Below are 16,348 nucleotides of genomic sequence, written 5' to 3'. Positions count from 1 at the left end.
TGTTGCAGCTCCAGCTTTTTTCCCTCAATTCTATTTGCATGGAATATTATTTTCCATCCCCTCACTTTTAGTTTGTATGTATCTTTTGTTCTGATGTGGGTTTCTTATAGACAACTTATAGATGGGCCGTGTTTTCTTATCCCATTAGCTACCCTATGTTTTTATTTGGAGCATTTAATCCATATATTTTTTTTCCCAAGAGAACGATAGTGGGAGAAAGATGAGAAGCATCAACTCATAATTGTGGCACTTTAGTTGTATATTGATGCTTCTTATATGTGCATTGACCAGGGGGCTCCAACCGAGTCAGTGACCCCTTTCTCAAACTAGTGACCTTTGGCTCAAGTCAGCAACAATGGGATCATGTTGATGATCCCACGTTCAAGTCAGTGACCCTGCATTCAAGGTGGTGAGCCTGCGCTCAAACTGGATGAGCCCAATCTCAAACTGGTGTCCTCAAGTTTTGATCCTCAAACCTCAGCATCCCGGGTTAAATGCTCTATCCACTGCATCACCACCAGTCATGCTAATCCATTTATGTTTAAGGTTATTATTAATAAGTACTTATTTATTGCCATTTTATTCTTTATACCTATGTTCCTCTCTCTGTTTTTTTATTTCTTCTTATAGGAGACCCACTTACATTTCTCAAAATACTGATTTGGTGGTAATGAACTTTTTAAGCTATTTTTGGTATGTTGTTTGCTTGTTTTTAATCTGGGGAGCTCTTTATTTCACGTTTGATATTAAATGATATCCTTGCTGGATAGAGTACTCTTGGTTCTAAGTCATTGCTTTTCATCACTTTGAATATTTCTTGTCAATCCCTTCTGGCCTGAAGTGTTTCTGTTGAGAAATCAGCTGATAGCCTTTGGGAGCTCCTTTGTAGGTAATTAACTTTCTCTCTTATAACTTTCTCTGTCTTATTTTAAGGTACTCTTGGACCTTGTTGGGGAGCTCAATTGATTAGAGCATCATCCCAATACACCAAGGTTGTGGGTTCAATCCTTGTTCAGGGAACATACAACAATTAACCAATGATACATAAATAAGTGGAATAATAAGTTGATGTTTCTCTTTCTCTACCCCTCCTTTCGAACATTAATCAATAAAAAATAATAAAGATTCTATCTTTGTATTTACCCTCTGCTCTGCCATTTTAATTATGATGTGTCTTGGTGTGGGCCTATTTGGGTTTATTTTAATTAGGACTCTGTGCTTCTTGAACTTATATGTCATTTTTCTTCACCAGGTTAGGGAAGTTCTCAGCCATTATTTCTTCAAACAGGTTCTCTAGCCTGACCTGTGGTGACACAGTAGATAAAGTATTGACCTGGAATGCTCAGGTCGCCAGTTTGAAACCCTGGGCTTGCCTGGTCAAGGCACATATGGGAGTTGATGCTTCCTGTCCCTCCCTGCCTTTCTCTCTCTCTCTCTCTCTCTCTCTCCCTCCCTCCCTCCCTCCCTCCCTCCCTCCCTCCCTCCCTCCCCCTGTCTAAAATGAGTAAATAAAATCTTAAAAAAAAACAAAACAGGTTTTTTATCCCTTGCTTACTTCTTTTTCTGGTACCCCTATGATATGCATGTTGTTATGTCTGACGTTTCCTAGAGATACCTTTCACTTTTCTCTTCTCTTTTTTCTTAATTCCCTTTTCTTTATGCCTCTCTGCTTGTGTGCTTACTGTAAGATTGTACTCTAAATTGCTGATTCGATCCTTGGCTTCATCTGACCTGCAATTGATTTCTTCTAGTGTATTCTATTTCAGATATCTTATTCTTTATTTTTAACTGGTTCTTTTTTAATGGTTTTTATGTCCTTTTTATTGCTTACTATCACGTTAAGTTCTCTCTGAGATCATCCAGTCTTTCCCTGAAATCCTTGAGCATTTTTATAACCATTGTCTTAAACTACATCTGGTTTCTTAGATACTTCATTTCATTTAATTCTTTTTCTTCGGATTTCTCTTGTTCTTTCAGTTGGGCCATATTTCTTTGTCTTCCATTTTGTCTCAGTGTATTGGTAGGTCTTCTATGACTCCCAAATTTGTTATGATCACTTTAGTATTCAGGTATCTTGTTGGGCCCTGTGGCGCAATCTTCCGACTCGCCTGAGCTTGGTGCTCCAGGAAATGTTTCTTGTGGGTTATGTGCACCTTTCTGGGTGTTGTGGAGTCTTGAGTGATGTTGTCTGTTTTGTCAGTGGTGCTAACTCTTCAGGCTGGCTGACTAAGGATAAAACTCAATCACTTTGTATAAGTCTCTGTGCTGGAGCTGCTCCTTGAGGTAGAGTTTTTCACAGCAGGGTCTGGTATCTAACAGAATACCCCTTGGGGTTTGCCATTTGCTAGTTGGGTTGAGCTCTGATGTGGTCTGAAGACCACCCCTGACTATTATTTCTGGGTCTTCTCGGGCAAGGTTCAGGTACAGGTCAATGCCAGACGTTGTGTGTAACTGGCCTTGGGTTGTCTTGAGCTGCCAAGCTATTCCCTGTTTATTGCCACGTATGGCTGCATGTACTTCACCTGGGTATACCTGGGAGAGGCCAATCTGTGTAAAAGGATCGGCTTCTTCCAGCTTAGAGCTGGAGGAAGATATATATAAGTGGTCTGAGGCTCACTGAGGTCTGCCTCTGCCTTTCAGCTCTTTGCCTCCTGCTGAAGTTGCCTGGTCTTCTTCCAGAGCCTTCCAAAGGAAGACTGTAGCATAGGTTCAGGCTGGCCTAACCCATAGACACAGGTTACAAGCTCAGTAGGGTGGGGTGACCAGGGTCTAGAGGTTAGGGCTAGTAAATCCCCTACTTGAGGTCCAGATGGTCAGACACTCAGTGAGGGGAAGGTGGCCCCAGAGTCTTACTGGTCAGTCTCTGCCAGAGTCTCCCACTCTAGCTCCCCCAGATTGAGAGCACCACAGGTTCAGGTTGGGTTCAGCCAACCATTCCCTCTGCAGAAGCATGCTCAGCAGGGAGGAGCCATTTGTTCTTGGGAGGACAGGTGAAAAATCTCCTGTTGGGGGTGATGCCACCCAAGGCCACAGGAGGGTGCCAAGCACTTTGCCCCAGTCCCTCCTGGGGAGACACGCCTCAAATGTTCCAGTTCCAAGCAGCACTCCCTTTTTATCAGGGAGCTGATCTCAGCAGGGCAGGGCCACTGGGAAGGGCTGATGTAGTCTCTCATTGGGAGTGGTGTGATAAGCCTGAAGGAGTGGAGTGGATACTTTTCCCCTTCCTAGGCAGAAGCTTCAGAGGGAGACATGTACCAAAGGCCCCATCTCTGAGCAGTTCTCTGATCTCCCTGCAGGGCTGAGCTCAGTAGAATGAGGTCCAGTCTCCCAGAAAATAAGGTTAAATGAGTTGCCCATTGGGAGAATAGCACAGGCCAAGCTCGCTGAGGAGACAGGAGTGGCCCCCCGTGAGGGAGCCATACAACCCAGTACCCACCCATCTGACTCCTGGACAAAAACTCTGCAGGCGACTCCCTCCAAAAGTCCAGCCCTGCCAACGGGGTATGACTGAGATCTGGGTGGGGCCACAGGGAGTGGAAAGGCAGGCAAGTGATCCAACAGGTTGGGGCGGACACTGGCTGTGCACTTGAAGTGGGGAAGAATAGTTTTCTTTCCAAAATTGCATAGTTCAGTCATTGTCTGAGTCTCTGCCAAGAGCTTCTCCAGAAAAAGTCCTCAAATATCCTTTCTGGGTGCAGCCAGCAGACCTCTTTGCAGGACCCGAGCATGGCAGAGTGGTCGTGTCGCCAGTATTTGGACTGGCCGGTACACTTCCAGGCTGGCGCTATAGCAATTGGAGTGCCCAAACCTGGAAAGGTGGTGTCTTTATCCCCAAGACTGAATCCCCACTGGTTTTCATCACCAGGTACTAGACGGGCTCCTCTTCCATCTCTGTTGTTCCTGCATGTGGTTGAGGCCCCGTGCTCCTGGGTGGAGGTGTTTTGCAGCAGAGGTATTCCTTGGGCTTCTCATCTGAAGCACGTGTGTGTAGAAGCCAGCCTTTTCTGTGTCTTTGCCTTTCTTTACAGTCCCTGTAAGGCTTCTGTTGTAAATTATTGGTTTTGATATTTCAGTTCAGCTACTCTTCAGGTGGTTATCCAGGTTGATTGTTCCAGAATTTAGTTGTAAATCCTCTTCTGTGCTGGGAGCTGGTGAGTGTAGCTTCCACCTACTCTGCAGCCAATTTGGAATCCTTCAAAACTGAGGTTATTGAATTGACAAATTTATTATTGTTATGATACAGGAATTTAATGATATAAATTTCTCTTTAAGCACTGGTTTAGCCCTGGCCGGTTGGCTCAGCGGTAGAGCGTCGGCCTAGCGTGCGGAGGACCCGGGTTCGATTCCCGGCCAGGGCACACAGGAGAAGCGCACATTTGCTTCTCCACCCCTCCGCTGCGCTTTCCTCTCTGTCTCTCTCTTCCCCTCCCGCAGCCAAGGCTCCATTGGAGCAAAGATGGCCCGGGCGCTGGGGATGGCTCTGTGGCCTCTGCCTCAGGCTCTAGAGTGGCTCTGGTCGCAACATGGCGACGCCCAGGATGGGCAGAGCATCGCCCCCTGGTGGGCAGAGCGTCGCCCCTGGTGGGCGTGCCAGGTGGATCCCGGTCGGGCGCATGCGGAAGTCTGTCTGACTGTCTCTCCCTGTTTCCAGCTTCAGAAAAATGAAATAAATAAATAAATAAATAAATAAGCACTGGTTTAACTGTATTCCAGAAGTTTTACTATTATAATTTTCACTTACTTGAAAATATTTTGTAATATTTTTTTATACTTCTCTGACCCTTGGGTTATTTAGAAGTGCATTGTTTAACTTCTAAATACTTGAAAATATATATTTTTTGTTGCTGTTTTAAAATCTAATTCTATCATTTCAATTCTTTTAAATTTACTGAGTTTTGCTTTATAGTATTGCCATGGCAACTCAGTTGGTTGAGGCATCGTCCTAACGTGCCAGGGTTGCAGGTTGGATGCCTGGTTGATGCGCCTGAAGAAGTCAACCAATGAATACATGAAGTGGGTGGAACAGGAAATCAATGTCTCTCTCTCTCTCTCTCTCATCAATAAGTAAAAAAAATTAAGAGAAGACTTGCTTTATGGACTCGCATGTGGTTTATTTATGAGAATGTCACATATGTGCTTTAATGTGTTCTTCACTATTTGAGTGTAACATTGTGTGTATGTCAGGTAGGTTGATTTACTATTGATGCTCAACTCCTCTGTAGTCTAACTGACTTACTGTCTAGTTATTCTATCAGTTATTGAAAGTAGAATATTGAAATATTCAAGTACTATTTTTCAGTTTTCTCTTTTTTAAGTTCTGTCATTTTTTGCTTCATATATTTTGAAGCTCTGTTTTTAGATGTATATGCACACATAATTGTTATGCTTTCTAAAATATTGATCCTGATCCTATATCACTATGAATTGTCCTTTTTTATAATACTTATATTCATAAGTCTGTTTTATCTGTTATTTAGTATTTGTACTTTAACTTTTTATGGTTACAGTTTTATGCTATATATTTTTATCCTTTTACTTAATCAAAATTTATTTTGATTTAAAGTCTTTCTCATTTAGGTAGTATTTAGTTAGACCTTACTTTTTATGCAGCCTGACAATCTCTCCTTTTTTTTTAAGCAAGAGAGACACAGAGAGGGACAGAAAGATAGGAAGGAAGAGAGACGAGAAGCACCAATTATTCGTTGCAGCACTTTAGTTGTTCATTGATTGCTTTCTCATATGTGCCTAGATGGGGGTGGGGAGCTCTAGGCAAGTCAATGACCCCTTGCTCAAGCAAGTGACTATAGCTTCAAGCCAGTGACCTTTGTCTTCAGCCAGTGACCGTAGGGTTATGTTTGTGATCCCATGCTCAAGCCAGTGACCCTGCTTTCAAACTGAAGAGCCTGTCCGTGCTCAAGCCAGATGAGCCCATGCTCAAGCCAGAGCCCTTGAGGTTTCGAACCTGCACCCTCTGCCTCCTGAGCAGACACTGTACACTGCACCACTGCCCAGTCAGGTGACAATCTCTTATTCATAAATGTGGCAATGTGGTGTTTAGACATATTTGAATTATTTTGGTTATTTTTTATTTTGTTCACTCATGTTTTTTGTTTCTCTGTTCTCTCTTATTACCTCCTTTGTTTTAAAGTTATATTTAAGTGTGCTATTTCATTTCCTCTCTTGAATTTTCTATTACATTTTTAAATGGTATCTCTATTATGTTAAGCATCTGAATTTATCACACTGTAATGTAGATATATTCTAATTTAATTCTGGTAAATTATAGAATTTATTCTAACACAGTTTTATTCTTTACCCTCATCTGTTCACACATAAATACCTTTCTTTGTGTTATAACCCAACAATATAGTGTTATACATGGGATGGGACAGACAGTCCCTAGGTTTACAGTTGTAATGCATGTAAATAATATAATAATTACTAAATAATTATAGAAGAATAAACTGCCTGACCAGGCAGCACAGTGGATACAGCATTGGACTGGGATGCAAAGGACCCAGATTTGAAACCTGGTGTCACTGGCTTGAGCATGAGCTCAACTGGTTTGAGCACAGCTCACCAGCTTGAACCCAAGGTCACTGGCTTGAGCAAGGGGTCACTCGATCTGCTGTAGCCCCCCAGCCCCCGGTTAAGGTACATATGAGAAAGCAATCAATGAACAACTAAGGTGCCACAACAAATAATTGATGCTTCTCATCTCTCTTCCTTTTTGTCTGTCTGTGCCTATCTATCCCTCTCTTTGCTTCTTTGTCTCTGTCACAAAAAGAAAAATAGAAGAATAAACTACTTCATGTTCTCACAACTGTAAACCTACTTTTGTCAACCCCTGAATTTATTACTGTATATAATCAACTGCCTTTTAAAGTACTTAAGAAATAAGAAATAACACAATTGTAGTCTTCTTATGTTTACCCACATATTTATTATATTTAGTACTTTTCATTTCTTCCTGTTGTTATTTTGTTTTTAGTACCGCTTAAAGGATCAGCCCTTATTTATCTTAGATTGTCTTATTTCACCTTACTATTTGGAATATATTTTTTCTGGATATAGAATTCTTTGTTGAAAAAATTTATTTATTTATTTATTTATTTACCCCCCCCTGAAGTGAGAAGCAGGATGCAGAGAGACAGATTCCCGCATGCACATGATTGGGATCCACCTGGCATGCCCTCTAGGGGGCAGTACTCTGCCTGTCTGGGGCATTGCTCCATTGCAACTGGAGCCATTCTAGCACCTGAGGCAGAAACCATGGAGCTGTTGTCCTCAGTGCCCAGGCCATCTTTGCTCCAATGGAGCCTTGGCTGCGGGAGGGGAAGAGAGAGACAGAGAGGAAGGAGAGGGGGAGGGGTGGAGAAGCAGATGGGCGCTTCTCCTGTGTACCCTAGCCAGGAATCATACCCAGGACTTCCACATGCTGGGCCAATGCTATACCACTGAGTCAACCGACCAGGTCCAGTATTTACTTTTTTTGTTTTTTCAGTTTTGATAATTTCTATTGATCTGTCCTTGGGTTCATTGATATTCTTATTTTTCTATCATGACTCTGCTATTAAGCTTCTCTACTAAATTTTTTGTTTCAGTCATTGTACTTTCTACTTGCTCCCTTCTTTCCATCTTTTGTTCCCTCCTTCCTTTTCTTCCTTTCTTCCTTTCTTCCTTTCTCCCTTTCCCCCTTTCCCTTCACCCCTCCCTCCCTCCCTTCCTTTACAAACCAAATTTTTATTGAGTACATGCTATATGCTCTGCACTATGTTTTTAAGGAACTTCAATTATAACCCTAAGTAAGTTCTGCATTGTTATAATCTTGATGTCTCTTTCAAAACTGTAAAGTGGCTACTAATACCATAATTGTCTGGGAACAGTACTATTTTTTGAGATCCCTTCTAGTTTTAAAAATGATGTGTTCTATTTTTTGTATTGTTTATAATTGAAATCCTAAGGTTTTTTTTTGGTTTGTTTGTTTTTTTGTATTTTTTCTAAAGTTGGAAACAGGGAGGCAGTCAGACAGACTCCCGCATGTGCCCGACCGGGATCCACCCGGCATGCCCACCAGGGGGCGATGCTCTGCCCATCTGGGGCTTTGCTCTGTTGCAACCAGAGCCATTCTAGTGCCTGAGGCAGAGGCCATGGAGCCATCCTCAGCGCCTGGGCCAGCTTTGCTCCAACGTAGCCTTGGCTGCGGGAGGGGAAGAGAGAGACAGAGAGGAAGGAGAGGGGGAGGGGTGGAGAAGCAGATGGATGCATCTTTCATGTGCCCTGGCCAGGAATCAAACCCAGGACTCCTGCAAGCCAGGCTAACGCTCTACCACTGAGCCAGCTGACCAGGGCCCTAAGTTTTTAATAATTATAAAAACAGTATTCTATTTATTCAGCAATGAAATTTTGATGATTAAATTATAACTAAAGCAGTAAGTTTCAGGACTGTAAAGTAGTTCTAGCAATAAATATGTATTTCTTGATATAAAGAAAACATTTCACAAATTTGAAATCAGTTGTGCATTATTTTTCTATGATTATTATATTTATAGTATATTTATGTAATACATTTCATAATGTATTACATTCAATACCTAATAAAAAATAGTATTTTGTCCCAAATGTAAAATTTTGATTACAGATTAAGTAAAAGTGGGTTGCTCATTTTTATTTTCCTCTCCTCTAGACCTTTCAACTGTTTTCTGCTAGGAAGTTGATTTCACTTTTTATCATTTTTAATGCCTTTATTCCTTTAGGGTACCCATTTTGCAATTAACATCACTTAGAATTAAAGAACTCTTTATTTAACTGTCATTAAGTCAGTTAAATGCTAAGTAATTTGGGAAAACAATATCAGCAATTTTGACTCATTTATATTTGTGAAGTGTAGTGTATCTAGTCTCTAAAAATATTAACCCTCATAACATATAGAAAAATATTCTTGATTACACTCTTTCATATTTGAAATAACCTGCCCGAGTCTTACTGGATTGTGGAACATAAGGGAAAAAATTAGGGAGAAAAGGAAGGCTTTATTTCTTTCTTAAAATATTTAATGACTAAGGTTCTAAAAGCAATGAAAAACTTGGTATCTCCTTTGTCCTCTCCTCTATTGTTTTGCAGCATCAGTAACGTGATCGAATGTAAGGAAATTCATACTATATTATTTTTCTAAAATTGCTCAGTTGTACTTTAATATTATCTAGTGAATCTGTCACCCATTGTTGACACATTATAGCACATGATATATAATCTCTATAAATTTTTTTCTTTATTTAGTTCCAAAGCTCTGTAATATTCATTTTTTCACATTTTATCTGAATTATATCAGTGTTTAGGTTATCATTTTGACAATTATTTTATTGATATTTTCCCCTGTTGATAATGTAGAGGGTTCACAGATTTTTATACAAATGGAATTCTCAGTCTTCTCGCTTTGTTTTTATTTTTTCTTGTTCTTTAGACCAGGGGTCTCAAACTCAACTCAGCATGTGGGCCACACTAGGTCTACAAAAGGCAACTGTTACGCAACACTTTTCTCACTGCAGTTGAAAACAAAAAAAAATCAGTACAACAAGCACAATCGTACATGCAGTTTACTCAGTGTCACAAAACGACCAGAAACTGTAGTTCGCATCACAACTGCTGTTAACTAAGCTAATATCTAGCTAGGATGCTAGAGAAATGAAAAATACAAGTAAGCCCCTAGGCTTACTTAATTTTATCCAAAATATTTTGAACTTCGTGGATTAGTCTGCGGGCCGCACAAAATTGTTTGGCGGGCCGGGAGTTTGAGACCCCTGCTTTAGACAGTTTGAAAATTTCTTAATTATGCCAGCAGTTATTTCTCTAAAAGATACATGTTATTGCATTAGTACTTTTCAATTAAAGAAAAATATCTTAATCTTGAAGGTTTCAGATTAGTACATTGTTTTGGCCTGTCATGGATGTCTGAACATATTTTTGGGAGTCTCTAGAACATTATGTTGTCCTTCTTATAAATAGATTAAATGTTTTTATTTTGTGCATATGGATGTATTTGTGTGTTAATGGAATGTTTGTGCAATTAATGAATTGTGTTTTGATAGTCATTTTACATAATGTTTAATTGTGGAAAATTTTTTCATTACATGTTAAGACCTTATCTTCTAGGTCCGTGATGGCGAACCTTTTTATAAAAACCGCCCACTTTTGCAGTGCTGGTCAACCTGGCCTTCCCGCCCACTAGTGGGCATTCCATGTTTCATGGTGGGCCATAGCGGAGCAACCAAACGGCACTGCGATTGGCCCACCATGAAAGCTGGAATGCCAACTATTGGGTGGGAGGGACCAGGTTGACCAGCACTGCAAAAGTGGGCGGTTTTATGAAAAGGTTTGCCATCCTGGTTCTAGGTAGAGGGTGCTTTTTCAAAGACACCTGCATGCTAAATAAATGAACATAAAGCATTAATTTAAAGGATTCTTATAAGACTTACAATGTGGTATTCCCAATTTCTATCAATTGGTCCCATTCCAAAGTAGAAGCAGAGTCTTGTATCTGAGACAATATCATCATTTGGGATTTCTTTTTAATTTAACAAATTTAAATGTGTTGTTCATCCAACATAGCCACCATTTAGCATTTTTTGTATAATATAAAATTTGAAAACTCTATATAGCTCACTACCAGTTTTAAATAACGTGTAACTTCAAATCATCCCAAAATATTTTAAGACAAATTTGGCAAAGACCTTATTTTGTAAATAGAGAACTTTGTATAGTTTTTAAAATAATTTTGTGATTAGTCACAGATGATTTAAAGTCTGTCATTCTTTCCTGGTGGCATAATATTTTCAGTCTGAGCACAGGCAGATTGCCACAGTGCTGATCACCTGTTTTTATGCAGTTTGCATTGTTTCCATTTAAGACATTGTAGACTACTGTGTAGCCAGATTTATTATCCAAGTCTTAAGTTCAAAGTAACTGATTTTAATTTTACTAACTATATTTGATCATGATATTTTGCATGTTGAGAATCTGCCTTGTAGCATTCATTGAGTATCACCTGTCATGACACAAATGCATATTTAGCTTTCTTTAATATATACATTAATAGTATAACCTGCTTGGTAATTCACATTTTTCTTTTTTTTTCACTGAAAAATAACATAAAACTAAAAGTACAGTGTGATTCTGGTTCTAATTCTGTGTGGGCATGTTCAACCCAATGTCAAGGGGGGACTTCACCAAAATAAAATAGTGTTAATAGTGCTTATTTTTGGGAAAGACAGAGTGCAAGGTAGATTAAGACTGGTTTTGATTCTTAGCTTTCATATATTTTCTAAGTTATATTTAATGAGTTAGGAGTATCTTTTTAATTAGAAAGAAAATATTTTTATTTGTTTTAAAATAATTGAGTTACTTAAAGAAGTCTATAGTGTGCAGTCTATAATTATAGCTACTAGTGGAATCACAAAGTCAAAAATACAAGTTACAAGAAACATTTTCTGTTAAATTGGCATCACAGTAATAAGAGCTTATAAATATTTTAATCTGATTACACTTGAAAATTATTTCACCAAGTACTTTTTCTATAGCCACAATAAAAAAGATGGTTTTATCTGACAAACATATATTAATCAAATAAAAGAAAATTGTATAAAAGAAAAAAAGGAATTTTGCTCTTAATCCTGAACTTTACTTATAACTGCTTATATTTTTGATGAAGTATATTTTACTTTAAAATAACATATTAAATATGAGCATCACCAAGGGAAGGTACTAGACTGTCTCGTGGTTCTTACCACCAAATATTCTCATTAACTTGGGCTGAAGTGAGGCCTGGAGTCTGTATTTTAAATGTACGCTCCCATGATTGTGGTGCAGGTGGGCAAACAGACCACAGGAGATTGTTTATTCTTTCGTCTCTCATTCCATAGCCAGATCTGTGATCCCCTTCAGTCCATGCAAAGATCACTGCATTTTCCTGATTTAACATTCTCTGTGATGTCTAGATATAGTGTATACATCCCTAGCAATTTCACGATACAACTTATTCAATTAAAGCAGTGGTTGGCAAACCGTGGCTCGCAAGCCACATGCAGCTCTTTGGTCCTTTGCGTGTGGCTCTACCGCAAAAGACCACATGCAGGCACACAGGTGCACGCTGAGGTGTCCGTGTGTCAGGCCACAGGATACGCAGCACGGGGGAGGCGCACGCGATTCACGCAGGAGTTGAGTGAGCATGTGGCTAGCCAGCCGTAGTTTGCTGACCACTGGGTTAAAGGAAGAGGAAGTTATATCTTCTATTTATATTTTTATCTTATTTCCTTTGTTTCTATTTTGTATGTTTTATAATGTATGTATAATAATTATTGATATAGTTGTAAGTTATAAATACAAATATCAACAATTTTAGAAGTAACTTAATGTAGTCTGCAAATTGTTTAGCACATTACTAAACAACGGATACTATCTTCGCTTTTAATGATACCATATTAAATGTTTTATAATTCAGATTTATACTATATACAACTTACTATCAAGTGACAACTACATTTTTGTATGTGTGTCTCCCTACCCTCTTTTGTCCCATTTGTCAGGTGATGCTTTTCCTTGGACTATCAGCTTGCATCATTTCAGCATATATACTCTTTTTGGAAAACAAGTGACACTTTGCCTAGTGGATCCTATGGGTTGTACCTCTACTCTAGCTGTTACATCTCAAAAACTACTCGCTACAGCACCTGATACAAGACATTCATTTGTTGTCTGTCTCCATGTTGACCTCGAGTTACTTGAGATAAAATGTTCGAACCCCCAGGTTGGTATGTTTGATTTACATATGAAAGGAAATTTAAAATAATATGACTTAAGAACAATTGTTATCCATTTCGTTGCAGGATTTCTTTTCTATTAAGTGTCCTAAATTATTTTAACAAGGACATCAAGATCAGAATGGTTAGATTAGAAGTTGCTTTGAAGCTCTCTCAAGTTTTGTAATTTAAACTCTTCTAAAAATGTAATGGTGGCAGCATAAATGCATCTTTTGGCGGATGGAATGAAATCAGTTGCAGATGTAAGGTTTTTAAACAGTGATGAACTGCTTAGAGGCTACTGAAGTGATCAAATGTAATTTTCTATCATATTATTACACTTAACATGTAATGTATTTTTTAAATTACTGTTTACTATTTTAATAAGGCATTTTGTTAATCTCATAGCATTTTAGTTGGTGTAGGTCAAACATTGTATTCTCCAGTTTTATAATTTAATATGAATTTGAATTACTGATGTTTGTGCAAATTATTAATAGCATAGAACTTAATTCTTGTTTTTGGACTTCAAGCAGACTGTAGTGTGTTTTTTACATAGCTTATCAGTGTTGGATGCTAATTGAAATTTTATTTTTAAAATACTTTTTAGAATATTATTGAATCTAAGAGGTCAATATTGATAAATCTGTTTATCCCGCTATTCATGCTTATAAGCTAGTTTAAGTATATATATATATATATATATATATATATATATATATATTTTTTTTTTTTTTTTTTTTTTTTTTTTTTTTTTTTTTTCCTTTTCTGAAGCTGGAAATGGGGAGAGACAGACAGACTCCCACATGCACCTGACCGGGATCCACCCGGCATGCCCACCAGGGGCGACGCTCTGTACACCAGGGGGCGATGCTCTGCCCCTCCGGGGCATTGCTTTGCCGTGACCAGAGCCACTCTAGCGCCTGGGGCAGAGGCCAAGGAGCCATCCCCAGCACCCGGGCCATGTTTGCTCCAATGGAGCCTTGGCTGCGGGAGGGGAAGAGAGAGACAGAGAGGAAGGAGGGGGTTGGGGGTGGAGAAGCAAATGGGCGCTTCTCCTATGTGCCCTGGCCGGGAATCGAACCTGGGTCCCCCGCATGCCAGGCCTACGCTCTACCGCTGAGCCAACCGGCCAGGGCCTAAAGTATATTTTTTAAAGTGAGTTCAGCTATTACTATATTTTATAGAGCCTCCTTACTGATGTCATCCTCCTGTCTTTACTTTTGCCCTACTCTGCACTGGATACTGTATAGTTTGGTTTAATTTTTATAGTTATTTGTGCATGTCAAGAACATTAAAACATTACACCTGCTATATATTGACAACGCTATATATTATAAAAGTGCATTGCCATTCTTTTATGACCCACAGTGGTATAGGAGAAGATAGTTATGGAATTTCATACCCTTTCATAGATTATTCCCTGAATGCTATTGCTGATATTAGCTTAAAAACATTTCCAAGAGGAAGGGAAATTGTTATGGGTTGAATTGTGTCCCTTTTAAAAGATATGTTGAATTCCTAACCCACAGTACTTCAGTATGTGACCTTATCTGGTAATAGGGTCATTACAGAGGTAATCACGTTAAAATGAGGTTATGAGGGTAGGCACTAATCCAATGTGACTGATTTCCTTATAAAAATGGGTAATTTAGATGTAGACACACGCAGAGGAGAGGCAATGTGAAGACATGTGGAAAGAGTGCCATGTGAAATGGAGGCAGAGATTAAACTAATTCAGCTGGACTGCTGGTTACCACCAGAAGCAAGGAAATAAAGGAATGGATTCTGCTCAGAGTCTCAGAGGGAGGATGGTCTGCTGCTCCTTGATTAGGGACTCTAACTTCCAAAACTATGAAACAAATTTTTGTTGTTTTAAGCCTCCCAGTTGATGATACTTTTGTATGGCATCTCTAGCAAACAGATTGTAGAGAGACAGACTCACCTCCTTTACATCCTTGATCATAGAAGCTGTTAAAAAGGAAAGCATAAGGGATCCAGTTCTAGCCTGGTAGAAGAATCCCACAACATCCCATTCATCTCACTAATTATTTCTCTATAGTCTGGGGGGGGGGGGGGGAAGCAAAACTAACAACATAAATGAATATATCCAATTGGTTTAAAAATAATTGAATTAAAAAAACCTTTAAGGCAGCTATTAACACTTTTTTTTTCATGAAGTGTAAAGAAAAGTATATTGAATGAATAAAGGTAAGAATTTTCAATGGAGAAATGGAAAGTATAAAAAGAATCAAAGAGAATTTCAAATAGAAAATGCAATATCTGAAAGAGAAAAACTATATACCATATGTGCTTAGAGGTAGCCTTCATATGACAGAGGAAAAAAATCAGTGAACTTGTGCATGGAGTATAGAAATTAGTGAATTTGAAAAACAGCAAAGAAAAAAACGTACTTACAAAAAGATTAGAGCCTCAGTGGCTATGAGACAAAATATTCTATTAATGTGTAATTGGAATTCCAGGAGTAAGGGAAAGGATTAGGGCAGGAAAAAAATGAACAAATAATTGCAGAAAACTTCTCAAATTCCCAAACTTTAAAAAGACATAGGCTTTTACATATTCATGAAGTTCACCCACTTCTGAGAATGTTCATCGTTGACAATAAAGTCAAAGTAAAACATGCTTGGACACATTGTGATTCAAATACTGAAAAACAATGTTAAACCTTTTAGACATCTTGAAAGCAGCTACAAGAAGACATTATATATAGGTTTACAGAAATTTGAATGAATACAGATTCCTCGTTAAAACTGTAGAGGATAGAAGACAGTGGAGCAGTGTCTTTAAAGTGCTAACAGAAAAACGAACTGTCAAGCCAGTGAAGATATCCCACAGAAATCAAAGTGAAATAACGACACTGGAGATTAAGGGAAATGAGAATTTGTCACCAGCACCGCTTCTCTACAAGAAATACTAAAGGAAGTTCTTCAGGGTGAAGGATAATGATACCAGATGAATATAAAGGAAAAATCCAACAGAAATAATAAATAGCTTCATAAATATTCTTAGTTTTTAAAAATGTATATGACAATGGAAACCAAAATGTATAACATCTGCTGGGACTTTCAATTTTGTAGATGTGATATATAAGACAACCAAATTGTTGCCAGTAGAAATAAGTTTCTTCCACAGAGTCTTGAGAAATGAATTTTGGGGACCCAGGCATAGGGGGACTTGGAGGCATAGTGACAGTATTTACTGGAGCAGAAACAAAGGGCTGCCCCAGGTGCCCAAGGTCTCATCCACCACCAGGTGACTCAGCTCTGTCTCCCTGTGCAAGAAATTCAGTTTCTGCGGCCTTAGATCCACACCTGACAGGCCCAAGAGGGCCAAGACCGAGAGATGTAGAACTTCTCTGTGTCTCATTCCACTTCTTTATGTCTGCTGCCAAGGCTCACCTGGGCCTATGCTTCAGAAAGTGCGAATCAACAAATGAATGCCTCTGGTCTTTGTTAAGCTTTGATATATATATATATCCTTGGGATTGAGAAGAGATAAGCTTTCTTTCAAACTAACCAATCTTCTTCCTGATT

At 38.9% G+C, this 16,348-nt stretch overlaps 1 protein-coding gene across 4 annotated transcripts in view; it reads left to right on the top strand.

The window, feature by feature from the left end:
- The window catches only part of VPS13B (vacuolar protein sorting 13 homolog B), an 890,836-nt gene that overhangs the window by 435,499 nt on the left and 438,989 nt on the right, over positions 1 to 16,348 (top strand). For all 4 annotated transcript variants that reach the window (XM_066265974.1, XM_066265971.1, XM_066265975.1 and 1 more), the window contains exon 24: positions 12,582 to 12,802. In XM_066265974.1, coding sequence (XP_066122071.1) covers positions 12,582 to 12,802 — 221 coding nt within the window. The remainder of the gene's footprint in view (positions 1 to 12,581; positions 12,803 to 16,348) is intronic.

The sequence above is a fragment of the Saccopteryx bilineata genome, chromosome 3 (genome assembly GCF_036850765.1).
Source record: "Saccopteryx bilineata isolate mSacBil1 chromosome 3, mSacBil1_pri_phased_curated, whole genome shotgun sequence".
In the NCBI taxonomy this organism is placed as follows: Eukaryota; Metazoa; Chordata; class Mammalia; order Chiroptera; family Emballonuridae; genus Saccopteryx; species Saccopteryx bilineata.
This window is presented reverse-complemented; position numbering and strand designations above follow the sequence as displayed.